This window comes from Drosophila albomicans, chromosome 2R (genome assembly GCF_009650485.2).
Source record: "Drosophila albomicans strain 15112-1751.03 chromosome 2R, ASM965048v2, whole genome shotgun sequence".
In the NCBI taxonomy this organism is placed as follows: Eukaryota; Metazoa; Arthropoda; class Insecta; order Diptera; family Drosophilidae; genus Drosophila; species Drosophila albomicans.
In genome coordinates, this window is record NC_047631.2 from 16,434,304 (window position 1) to 16,448,078 (window position 13,775).

General features: G+C 37.0%; 1 protein-coding gene across 7 annotated transcripts in view; it reads left to right on the plus strand.

Annotated features, from left to right (window-relative positions):
- Window positions 1–13,775, plus strand: part of LOC117575875 (sex determination protein fruitless) — a 108,824-nt gene that overhangs the window by 28,426 nt on the left and 66,623 nt on the right. Inside the window, exon 1 of one of the 7 annotated variants that reach the window (XM_034260306.2) lies at window positions 12,042–12,686. The exons of the other annotated variants lie outside the window; for them this stretch is intronic. Coding sequence (XP_034116197.2) covers window positions 12,679–12,686 — 8 coding nt within the window. The 5' untranslated portion in view covers window positions 12,042–12,678. Of the gene's footprint in view, window positions 1–12,041; window positions 12,687–13,775 lie in introns of those variants that run through there. 7 annotated transcript variants of the gene reach the window in all.

Sequence of the window (13,775 nt, forward strand, 5' to 3'; positions counted from 1 at the left end):
ACGAGTAATACTCATGACAAGACCAAGACCGAGACCGAGTCCAAGTCAAGTCAAGTTGTCCCTCCAAAAGTTGTAGATTTAAATGAACATGGCGCTGGCTACGAACGGACAAGGGACATCGTCATCCTCATCGTTGTTGTTCTTGTTGTTTTTGTTGTTATTGTGGTAATGCCCAGGCCCATGCGTGTTGATCTTCCGCCTTCCGTGGCGCGATTTTGCAGCGATTGCAGTTACGTTGCCCATAGCTGACACCGTTGACGAACATCATCATGAGCTTGCTGCGATGATGATGAAGATTAGCGGCGGCAAGCGATTCCGATTGCAGATGCATCCGCGAGTTTTTTTTTTTATATATTTCGCCTCGTCTTTGGCTGCTTCCTCCTTCTCCCTATTGCTGGGGATTTTCTTTAAACAAGTTTTCCTTCGAGTTGCAGTTACCGTTCCTCTTGTTGTTGTTGCTGTTATTAGTTTTTTTCTTCTGCCGTTGCAAGTGCAGCGCAGGCAATATTTAAATTGTTTTATGCTTTGGAGTGCTGTTAGCTGCTTCTGCCCCTTCTTCTTCATCTTCTTGTTCTGCCTCCGTCGACTGGGCCAACGCATGTCCTAATGCGTAAGGCAGCGCGCTGCTGGAGAGCTACAAACGCAATTGCTTCCTTGTTGGGTTGTTCTAGCTGTTGTTGCTGTCGTTGTTGTCGTTGTTGCTGTTGTTGCTTTGGCTGTTCGAATTGCTGTTAGTGGGGCTACTGCCCAGGTATATACCTGCTTTAAATTTCCGTTTATGCCTTTTGAGAGCCTGTAAAATGTTAAATAAAATTTAAATTTATTGCTTTTGCCTTTGCGTTTTGCCTTTGCAAGCGGCGATTGACGTCTCTGCACATGACCAAGTGGGCAACCAGATGGTCCAGCCGGTCAGTGCTTAATGCTTATCGCTATTGCTTATGGCCTGCTACCACTTACCACAAAACAACAACAAAACAGCAACAGCAACAAACGACACAAGATGAGCTCGAGGCGTAGCCTTGTTGCGATCTAACGGCATGAATACAAAGAGAGCCTGTAAAAAGATTTAATCATGTAACGATGGAAATATCCCTGAATGAAGTACGCATAATGCTAAACAACACAATTTTGAGTAGGAGAAATTAAGTTTAGTATTGCAATTTATTTTAAGCAAAGACCAAATTAATTGACTTGATTCTTTGTCGTGTTTTTATGGATTTCCTTTTTTTTATTGAACTGTAAATCATGTGCATGCAAGTCCCGTAAGGGATGTGCCACATTTGTTGCTGTTACTGCACATCATGTTGCAACTAATGCCGCGTGGCATGCCAGCTAAATGTGGGCATTAAATGCAAAATGAGAGTAACCGCAAATGGCAACAGTAACAGCAACAACAACCAGCCATGTTGCTGCAACAGCAATTTTCCACTTGACTTGAGCATTGTGGCAGCTTGTGGCAGCAAAACAAGTGGGCAGAGGACGGCCTAGGCATTTAGCAGGGGAGCTTCCCCTGCCGCTGAATATACCGCCACCGTTTGTCGGCTGGTCACTGCCCACATTTCTACCTAAAAGGAGCCACAGCCTCCACATCCACATCCCCAATCCTCAATCTGCAATCCCAGAGCTAAGCTCGCACCCAGACACAGATATCGCGGATACTGCTGCGAACCTGAACCTGAACTCGAACCTGTTGCCTACCGAAATGTAAATCTTGATGGTAATTTTAATAGAAAAAGCAACCAAACTCCGTTTGCTTGGCCCTCGGGGAAAGAGAGCTGAGGTTTTGAGGGTCGGGAGGAGTGGACGACAGCTAACACACAAAGGCGCTGGGCGTACAAAACGTTAGCTAACTAAGCGCTGGCACGGGATAACACTCCAAAGCAGCAACAATAGTAACAACAGCAACAACAATAACAACAAGAACTGCGATATACCCACACCCATGAGAGAAGGCAACACCTAATGTTTATTGTGCTATATAAATGGCAGCATTTGCCGTTCTAGCCACTCGCAGTGGCAGAGAGCCTGATGAACGCATTCCAAAGTGGCCAAAGTGGCTGCTTCTCAGGTACATTGGCCCAATCCTATCTGGTCTTTGGTACTACGAGCTGGCCCATCCAGCCTCAGCGCCCGCTGAGCTGAGGCTGAGCTGAGGCGAGTGGACAAACCAGATATTGATAACGGCTCTTCGATGCTGTTACTTTGCAGCCGCATTGCTTAGGCCCAGGTTTGCAAAACATACGACGAGTTGTTGTTGCTGGGGCAGGCAGCGAGGATGGTGCTTGCCTATCATGCAACATTTGTTGCTCGCCTCACACACAGCGCACAGCCAAACACTTTTTTTGCTTGGCTGTTTGTTTTCGTATGGAATTAAACGCGGTGCACAGGTGCTGCCCCAGCCAAGAGAACGAAGACGACTTTCCGACTGCGACTTCGACTGCGAGTGCACCTGAAGCTGAAGCTGAAGCTGACTGCATTTTATTTGCAATTATTTTGTAGCGCACTTTATTTTGTTAGCCAAAGGAATTACTTGGCCATGGCTTTGGTTCGACTCAGCCTCAACTCGGCTTGGTTTTATCAGCAACCTGGCCATCTTCGGCTCGCAAGCTTTTGGTCTGGCTAAAAAAATTCTAATTTTACAACGCAGCTGCGCGTCAAGCTGCACAGGGAACTCCTCCTTGGGTTCCCCTGTATTCCCCTAGCCCGAATATGTTTTTTTTTCTCCTGCGACCTGCCTGTCGCGCTGTTGGTGGCGCTGTTGGTGTTCATTACGCAAGAGGTTAATGCACCATGCATCAGCCGCCACATACACTTGGACTTGCCGCACTTGCCCTCCAGTCATTGCATTAAATCAAGACGAACTTGTTCGCTAATTGGTCCAGGCGTGAGGGAATGTGCATATGTGCCACTTAGGGACAACAAAAGTCACACAGTGATACTCGGCAGCAACAAATTCATACTATATATTTAAATAAGCAAGTGCGAGGGAGACTCACAACGGGCAATGAATGCTTTTGATTCTGTTGCTGAAGAGGATTGTCAATTCCTTCCAATGCACTTTACATTCATTCAAAATTCACATTTAGTTGAAGAACTTTTAGTTAAAAATGTCGTACATGAAAGAAAAGTATAAAAGAACTCTTGGCCTAAAAGCATGCAATGAAATATACAAAAATCGACAACGATTTTCCAATCGCAAGCCTAAAAACCTAATTGAACTAATTCAATTTATTTAAATCTATTAACAACTACTAAAAACAGACTTTTTACCTAAAATTTGGATTTTTTGTGTGCATCAGATTTACATTTTTATAACAAATTTAGTTTCATTTGTAGTTCTAAATTTAATTTTAAATATGACGAAACTTTAATTCCCTGTTTGTAGTCATTAGCTGAAATTTACCGATAAAGTTTTCAAATATTTTTTTTGGTTAATTTAAAAATTCAGCTCCATCAAGCTTTTTATGCATTTCGTTGTAGTAATAAAATCCTATTACCTTTTTTTTCAAAACGAAATTCACTGGAAATTATATAACTGACCTTGTGTGCCAAGAAAGTTCATAAACTAAGATTCAAATTTTATTGTTCCTGTTTGGAAAACTACGTCACAATCAAAAGTCAAGATGCCGTTGCTTTGAAGTATCTATAAATAACTTGCTTACATTAACCGTTTGAAATACGAAATTTTTGTCGAGTTCTGTTGAAAAGACAAACTGTGATCATCTTAACTGAAACTGTATCTGCCACATGGATTATGTAAGCATTGAGAAAACATGTTTTGCCAAAAAAAAAGAAATAAATAAAAAAAAAAAAAAAAACAAAGCAAAAACAACAAAATATGCAAAAATCTAAACGCTGCGAAATAGCAAAGGTCGTCAAGCAAATAAACAACAACAAAAGCAACAACAACAACAGCAACAGCAATGATAACGAATACACTTTGAAGGCTGTTCTCATGCAGCGGCCCAAACCCGAGCAACAAAAGCAAATTCATTAAGTAGTCGCAGCACCAAAAGACCAAAAAAAGCACAAAAAAAAATCTAAGCTAAACTCACAAAATAGCAATAATTAAAAAAAACAACAACAAATGCGAATCGATGACTGCAACGCGCGACGAACAACGAACAATCTTCTAACATTTCCTGTCAAATTGCACGGCTAACAGATACCTAAAATAATATCAACAATTTAAGCTTAAAAGTCGTAAGATTGATCAAAATATTAAAAAAAACCTTCTTTTTGATAGGAACGTAATAATCTATAACAATTTTGGAACTGTAAAGAATTAAACATAATTAGAGCTATGCAGATCTAAATAATATTTAATAATCGGAAAGCTTACCATATCAGTTGATAACTTTTAAAATATTTTCAAAAAATACCTAATATGTTTTGAAAAACTTTCACAACATTAAAAAAATATTACAAATAAGATCTTGAAATAAAAAGTTTAAAGTATAAAGTATAAAATACAAAGTAACTAAAGAAAAATAAATATTTTGCTGATCCGAAAAATACATACAAATTAAATCATTAATGTATAATAGCAATTCTGAGTTTTTAAATTAATTTTATTAAGAAATTAATATAGCAAAGCATTATTATAAAATTTATTTTAATTAATAATATATTATTAAATTTAATTTAAGATCCTAAGAAAGTAAATTAATAAATAATAAAATACTCAGAAATAATGAATACTATGCTTAGCTGATCAGAAGAATATTTAGACTCTCAGTTAATTAATTAATGGGAAAAACAGATGCAGATAAAAAGATAAAAACTAAATGGAATACCTAATCAAGCTAACAGAGTCATTAAACTCTTTCTAGCGATTTTTTTACTTAATTGTTGACTACAGGGTATACAAAAACAAAAAAAGCGAAACGCAGTCGAAATTAAAACTTCCGCATTTGCCAAAATTTGGTTGTCACTGTATTCGCTTGTGTTTATTGTTAACGTCGCTAATGTTATTGTCGTTTCTCTGTTTTTATTGTTGTTGCTGTTGTTGTTGTTGATGTTGTTGTTTTTGGTGCTCTACGGCACTTTGCTATAAATTACGTGGCGACCTGTCGCGGCCACACGGGTGCTAGGAGACGGTCATGGGGGCTTCGGTTGAGGGCAGCTCGCATAATTTTGGCAAAGTTAACGAAGGTCTGCGTCGTCGTCGTCGTCGTCGTCGTCGTTGTCGACGTCCCACTAGACCAGTTTTTAAATTACATGCAAAGCATTCGAAATGCAAACTAAAACATTTATTTTATTTGCTACCGCAATGCTCTTTTCGCTCTTGTTGTTGTAGTTGTAGTTGTTGTTGTTGCTAAAGCTTTTTGGCGACGTGTCTTCCTGCGTTTATGTTGTATATTTGTGTGAATCAAATGTTAAACAAAATGCAAACAGCGCACCAAAAACAAAATTCAAACAAAACCAAAAACCAAATGCAAAGCAACAACAACAACAACATCTACGAAAAAATCGCACAATTTTTTTGCAAACTAAAATTTATTTTCAAGGGCAAATGCGCGTATATATACTACATCCAACATACGCGTATATGTATATATTGTATTTATATACTTGTATTTGTATCGCTGTCTTTGTCAACGTTGCAATGCGACGTCACCCTCTGTCTGGCTGCTGAATACCCTATCACAAAGCATAGCTGATCTTATAGTGTCAATAAAATGTGTATTTAAAAATAATACCTCTTTAGCTCTCATTCAACTCGATTGAACAATTTGTGAAATATTTATAAACAACTTAACAAAAAATGTTATTATATAATTTCGTATTGAAACCATTTGTTGATCATGTTTTTTGTTCATCAAAATATTATGACTTGTTATTTATTTATAAAACATTATTTTTATCATGGCTAATATTAAAATGGTATTAATAGATTTGCAAGTTGTGAGAGTATTTATAGATCGCACTGTTTCGCCACTGCTTCTTCCTGCATTTATATTTTCCTTGCTTTTTGGCAATTTTTTGTTCGGTTGATTTTAATAAATTGCGAGGCGCCAAACCCAGGCGCTTTGTTTTCAGCGTAAACTCAACTGAAGCGCTTTAGATTTATGCGACGAGCCAATTAAATTCATTAAACGAAATTTATGATCGGATCGTCAAAGTTGTGGGTGACATAATTGAGTGCTCTGAGGGAGGGCTTAGATACACATATCTTTTACATATACTAGAAGTATCTTCAACTGTTTGTATTGGTATTCGTAAGTTGGCTGGATAGTTCAATAGCCTAGATGAATTACAATGGAAGTAAACAATATTTTTATGCGGAATTTCAAATTGGGCTAAGTAAATTACGCACATTTGGTTAAACTAAACAAGGCGGGGATAAACAAAGTCTTTTGTAAGGCATGCAAATAATACGAGTATGAAATTAGGAATACCAACAACAAAAACAACAACAAGCACAGCAGTAGCAGATCAGCTACAAGCACCACAGCGTGTAATATTTTTGCTATAATCAAAATTGCGTCGATAAAAACCATATTGTTTTCTAGCCGTAGGTGTGCATATGGCGCCCTACTTTTTTCCTTGGGTTTTCTTCGCCAGATACATTTTTTTTTTTTTTTTTTTTTGGCGAGAAATACTCGTCTAGTGTACATACTTAGCATTAAGGTAACATACATAAATTTGTTTTTGGCTTTTTTTCGGGGTGGTCTACAATGAAATTTAGGGCAGCTATCTGAGTTTATTTGTAAAACAAGTTGTTGTTGTTGCCGATGTCGATGTTGTTAAATAAAGGAAAACACATGTGTGCAAACTTCGCACAGCCAATTGCCAAATATTAGAAAAAAGAAGTCAAATTCCAACAAAAAAAAAAAAAAAGAGAAGACTATGAATACGATACGTTCAGAGTCGCGTTACGTATACGCAACGTGCAACGTCCAGTGTTGTGCAGAACAATAAACAACAAACGATTTAGCGTTAGCTTATAAAGAGATTAAATATTTGCGCCAAACGGATTTTATCTGCTATTGTAAAGCAAACACCAAACCAAATTCACTTTCATTTGCCCCCATCACGTCAAAGTGTGAGAGTGTGTTTGGATGTATGTGTGTGAGTGTGTGTGTGTGAGGGCACTTGTGCTCATACTAACAACAGTTGATGATTGATAGCTCAGATAAGATACCATCAAAGCGTTTGCATTATTTATTGCTTTGTCACTGGGACAGGTCAGAGATAAGAACGTCGTTGCCGTTAAATTGTTTATTTTTAGTTAGTGAATGTGTAAGTGAATGAGTGTTCATTCAGTGGCAAAGATGAGTGCATTTAGAGTGCGTATTTTTTTCTATTTCTAATTAGGAATGCTAAATGGCATACATTAAATTTTATTTTATAATAATGAAAAATTAGTGTAAAAACGAATATTAATTTCCTGTGAATTTTTACTAATTTGCAAACTCAAAATTGATATAGAATGTTAATTAAATTCTGTAATTTAATTTATAGTTTATAATTGAAAAAAACAATCTAAAAAACAATGCAGAATTTTTATGAATATTTCCCAATTTTTAATGATATATTCCAATTTTTTGTAATTATCTTTATTTATTATAATTTGAAATAATTGCGAATAATCTTTCTTAAATTCTAATAGTAAATTAATAAATTATTTTTTGCATTAAGTTAACATTGAATTAAAAAGTTACTGCAAAATTCCCATGAATATTTTCTAATTTTTTATGATAAATTCTAAGCTTAAAAATAAATCGAAATAATTATTATTTCACTAAATTCTTCTATTATCAGATGGAATTAAATTCATATTTTATTAATCAAAAAAAAACTAAAGAAGATGGTAGAATACCAATGAATCTTTCCTAATTTCTAATGGTAAAATTTATATATGATCTCCAATAAATTATTTCTTACTTACATTATTAAAATTATTATTATATTTCATAATTGGGAATAAATAATATTTTACAATTACCATGAATAAATCCAAATTTTCGATTTAGTTGTTATAAAATCAAATTAAATCACAGTTTCTTATATTTAATTTAATGTCAGTCGTATTTAGTATGTGGAGAACATTGTCTGATCAGCTACTTAGCAAGTTTTCTCTCTCTCTAATTAACAACGTGCCCTTTTCAATTTATTTTCTCAAATGTATGTGTGTGTTGTGTGTTGGTATTTTTTATTTCCAACTAACTACGAGCAATCAAGTAAAAAGGGTCATTGAATCAATTGTAAGTTATTTCGAGCAAATTGAGAAAGCAACAACAACAACAACAACAAAAAACGAAGCGAAGTCAAAAAAGAAAAATATTTGCTATCTAACGACCCGACAACCCAATGCCAAATTTGACAAACCATTTCTTTCATTCTCTCTCTCTCTACCTCTTAATTTGTATTGCTGCTGGTGTTGTTGGCGGTTTTGCTCTTAGCCCGGCAAAATAAAAACGTCGTAATGCGGCCGGTGGCTGATGCCCGGTGCTCTTCATGGGCCACGAAAACAAATGCAAACAGGCAAAGTTTGTTTTGTCATTCGTTTCATTCGTTCGCTTGTTCGTTCGTTGGCTTATTCGCTTATTCGCTTATTCGTTCGTTGATTCGTTTTGCAGTTTTGGCCAAAAAGCAAACGCAGCGCGAACAGAAGCCAAGCAGAAACGTTGCCAATGATTACGACAAACGCCGCAACGACCTTGCCAATTACTGGTGCCCCACACACACACACACACACTAGCACACACACTAGCACACACACCCCCATTTTGGCCACAGCCAAACTATCTCTCTGGCATTTCTGACGTTTCTCCAAATCGCGCGCTTTTGTTTGCGAATGCGTGGCGAATGCTGAACAGAGAAAGAGAGACAGAGACAGAGAGAGAGATGAGTATCTTTTGCTGTTGTGCGGGTGGCTAAAACTTAAATAATGTTGAAAGGTTAAATACGACAAAACCTTTAAAGTTATTGACTAACGTTCGCACACGCTCTTGCGCCACAGAGTGCGAAGAGGCAAAATGCTGCCCACTCAACGCAAAAATATCTGTATAGATATAGTAAATGTATATAGTACAATGTGTGCTTGCAAATAATTAGCGCAAATTTGACGCTAGTCGCTCAGCGCTGAGAGTGCGTGCGATCGTTCGAATGAGTTGAGTTGAGTTGACTTGAGTGCGTGTATCTATGAGATACAGCTGTGTATCTTTTGGCGTTCAAATTGCTTTTACATGAGCGACAGCGACGGCGACGCGACAGAGAGAGAGAGTACAACACAAATGAAGAGAGACGGCCAACAAAAGCGTGTTAGAGAGAGTGTGTGCGAGTGAAAGAGAGCGCAAGCTTAGGCGCGCAAAAATTTTTTGCACAAAGCGCGTTGCGAGCATCGTCAGATAGTTTGGGCTGTCCGAAAGAACAGGCGATCTACGAGTGTGTGTGTGTGTGTGTAGTGTATGTGTGTGCGTTTTGGTGTGCCATATTTTGTGTGTGCTTTTTGCAAAGTTTACGCACGGCCCCTGCCCCCTTTTGTTTGTGTTTGCCTTTTGTCTTTGTGTTTGTTTTTTTCTTTACTTCTTTTTTTTTGTGTTTTCTTGCCTTTGTGTTTGTGTTTGAGTTTGTAGCTGGGCCAGTAGCAGCGGCAGCAACAGCAACAGCAGCAGCAGCAGCGACAGCACTTTGAAAGCCACTTAAGTATGTTGCGCACATGTGCCGCAAGAACTGAGCAGCAACAACACACACACAACCACTACAGCCACTTTACACACACACACACAGTTGTGAAGCGAGTTCGCTTAGCTGCAAACCGGCAAGTCAAGAAAGCAAACCGATCTGGCCAAAGGCACGAAGCCCACTCGGACTTTGGTTCGGACTTAGTCTTAATCTAAGCCTATTCTAATGCATGCACCAGCCACAAGACGCAGGCCCTGTATAGAGAGAGCGAGAGAGAGAGACCAAGACAGAGAGAGGGAGAGAGAGTATAGAATGCAGAGAGTAAACTGCAGCAGCTTTAGCAGCATTTGCCACATGCGACGCTGTGATGTTGCCTTGCTCTCAGCTGCAACTGCTGCGACTGCGACGTTTGCTGCTAAAGTTGTAGAGCTATTGTTGTTGTTGTCGTTGTTGTTGTTGTTTGCTGCCGCCGCCGCTGAACGTGTTCTTTTTAGACTTTTAGCATTATTTGCAGCATTTGCAACGAACACTCGCTAAAAACAACTGCAACCGCAACGTTGTGGCACGCGTTTCTATCGCAACAAGAAAATTTAAAAAAAAACACAAAAAAACTAAAACAAAAAGACAACAAACGATCTTAGTCTTAGCGCCCACAAAAAGTTACATGATCGCAAAGTGCAAAGTGTCTGGACAACAAACCTAAAATCAGTGCAATATTAATACGAGTAAAATATATACTAAATACAACAATAATTCAAAAACAAACCTTATCGAGGCAAAAAGAGCGTGCAACATGTGGCGCGCAACATATTGAACTTTCCGGCGATTCCTCCAAAAAAAAAAAAATACAAAAAATGGAAATGAGATCAGCGGCTATTTAAACAGCAAACCAAAAAGTATGTGGGGAGAAGAACATATATAGGGAATCTCAGCTTCAACTAGAATTAATTCTCAAATCGAAATAAAGAGCGATAAGCATTTATATTTTTATTGACTTCAAGTTCATTGTAATAAAAAAAACAAGTTGAAATTTCCTTAGAATTTTTGTACAACGAATTTGAATACGAGTTCTAAATAGCGAATGCATATTTTGTGGCACAAGTTCGATAAAATGTAATAATATATTATACATATATATATATTGTTATCTGCAAATAGAGTTCGAGTGAAATGCAAATTGAAAATGTGTGCGGCTGTAAAAAAGAATAACAAATGCAAATTGCGATTTGCGATTTGAGAATTGAGAATTTGAAATTCCACAAAATCAACAAAAGGTGCGCACACAAAAGCCAAGGCAACCAGGCAAACAGCTGATGATCATTATATGAAGCAACAGCAACAACAGCAGTAGGAGATGAGGATGAAGATCGTCATCAGGTTTATCTGTCAGTCCCTTTGAATGTCTAACATGTGAGGCGCACATTTTGCACACAAGCAACGGCTTCGCTTGCTTTTTCGCTTTTTGTTGCTGCGCTTAATTTTCAGACAATTCCATGGAATTAAAATGATATGAGATTCAGACGGAGACGAGCGGACAAAGACAGGGATAGAGTCTCAAAAACCGAGGCGGAGGCTTTTCTTTTTTTTTTTTTTGTTTTTTTGGGGATGATGATGATGAGCACACGAAACGGAACAGAAGCAGAAAACCAAAGCAAAGAAACGAAATAAAGCGAGAAAACAAAGAACCAAGAAAAAAAAGAGACAAACGAGACTTACACATACTCTTAAAAAAAAACAACAACAACATCAGCGAGAACAACATCATAAAGCCAAAGATCGGGTACTAGGTTAGCAGGCAAAAAGAGGAATAGGAATAAAAATGCGCGCTGTCGAAGAAGAAATTCGCAAATTGCTCGTTTGAAAGCGAAAACCAACCGTCAGATACAGATACAAATACGGCTGCAGATACAGAGATACAGATACACGAGGCACAGATACAACTACAAGATCTTCGCTGCTGTAAAAGCTTCCAAAGCCTTCAAGGGTGAGACATAAGCAGCGACAGCGACGTCAGCAGCGACTGCGGCAGCGACGTCGTCGTGTCCAATATGCCCTTGATCGTTCTGCTGTTTGCTCGAAATGTCGCGGCAGCAGCAGCAGCAGAAGCAGCAACAGCAACAGCAGCAGCGTAGTATCTGTATGTAAGCTTTGCCTTTGCCTCTGTCCCTTTCCATACCCGACCCAACCCCGAACCGGCCCGTCCCCGAATTTTGGCAACACACATACAATTAAACACAAAGAAACACAGCACAACACAAAAAAAAAAAAATAAAGAGCGCGGCGCTGTTTGCCGACTTTAGATACTCGCATTTTTGCTCAGTTTTTACGCTTTGCGCTTTTAAATTATGTTATTTATTTTGTTTACTTGGGAATTGGCAAGGGTCTGTCGCATGGTCGGACTGCCAGTCGACGGTTCGCTTTGCTTTGCGTTGTGTCAGTGTTTAGAGCAGATTACAAGCATGTCTATCCGTATCTGACAGATACCGACTACAACTGCCAGTCCAAGCTACTAATTAGCCAATCCGCCTGTTCGTATACGTATTTTGTCTTCTGCTTATATTCTATTTTGCAAAAAAAAACAAGAATAAGTAAAAAAATAAAGAAGAATTGTGTAATAATTTGCCAAAATGCCAACAGCAGAAGCAGCAGCAGCAGCTACAACAGCAACAACTACAACAACTGAAAAAACAAATATTTCGCGTGTTCTTCGCAGCTCATAAAATTTTTTACTGCCGTTTCGCGTAGGAAGTCGCACGTAGGCAGTCGAACGTTAGAATGCGCGTGTGTATTTCTGATACTACAAAAGATACAATAAAATTATTGATTGGTGCTACAACAAATTGATGTGCAAGTTGGACACGCTAGCTACGAGATACTGCAGCATACCAAAAAAAAAAAAAAAAAAGAAACAACAATATCAAGCAACAACAACAAATATTCAAACAAAAGCAAAAGCTACAAATACTCAAACAAGATACTTTGTATCTCAGCTCTTTTCTTATTACTGTGCAAATGTTCTAAAGCATTCACATCTGTTTCACGGAAATGACCAGGTTGGTGTTATAATATTGCTCATCTTGAATCGATTTTATATGAATTGTAAATAATATCAAATACTTTACCAAGGGCTTGTGTTTAATAATAAGCACTAATAAAAAGTATATTGTTGGCAACTTTCAATAGGCATTTGACGAACCAAAAATCTATCCTAATATCCTATAATATTTCTGAAAAGATATTTCTTTTGCAATTTTTCTCTTAGTGGGAACTAACTTTTCCTAAAGAAACTACTGTGATCATCTCATTAACAACTGTATATTTTTTTAGAATAACAAATATTTAATTTTATTATAACTTTTCTTTATTATCTAAATGGTTAAACTGTAATACTATAAACTGAAGATTAAGTTTCCAAAACATTTGATAATCTAACATTACAATTGAAATTTGTACAAAAAATATTTCCCTAAAAATAACTAAATATTACAAAAAGATATTTCCCAAAATAAATATTTTATAAAGTATAAATGTGTCTGAATATTCTAAATTGAATTCAAAATAATTAGTGATTGTAGAAAGAATGTAAGTTATATGAACAAAATTAAAGGTAGAACATTCACATGTTATGCATTTAAATTTTCTCAAAATAACCTAAAGGATACTTAGAACCGACATTTGATCAAATAATTTTACTCACTCTCTAAAACCGTAGTTAAAATTTTTTCCTTTACCAACAACATTACAATATATCTACTACACGGCAATTATCTTTTATATTTACAAACAAAATTTTGATGATATATGTAAATATCAAACAATTTAAAAATCAAAAAGATCCACAAAAGAATCTTAAGGATAGTACAGATAATTGATCACATAAATTAACGTTTTCTCTCTAGAAGAACAGTTCATTTCTTATCCTAACTATCAACATTACACAATCAACTATTTCTTGAATATATTTTATTTCAACTCTCATACTCTTTATGCAGTTGAATATAACTAATTAAGAAATTTAAGTTTGTGAGACATTCGAACACAAAATGCAAGTCACAAATCATAATTCGAAGATACATTTGTATCTTAGCAATCATTAGTGAAATGGCATATTATTGGTCAACTAAGTATTGGCAATTGGCAAC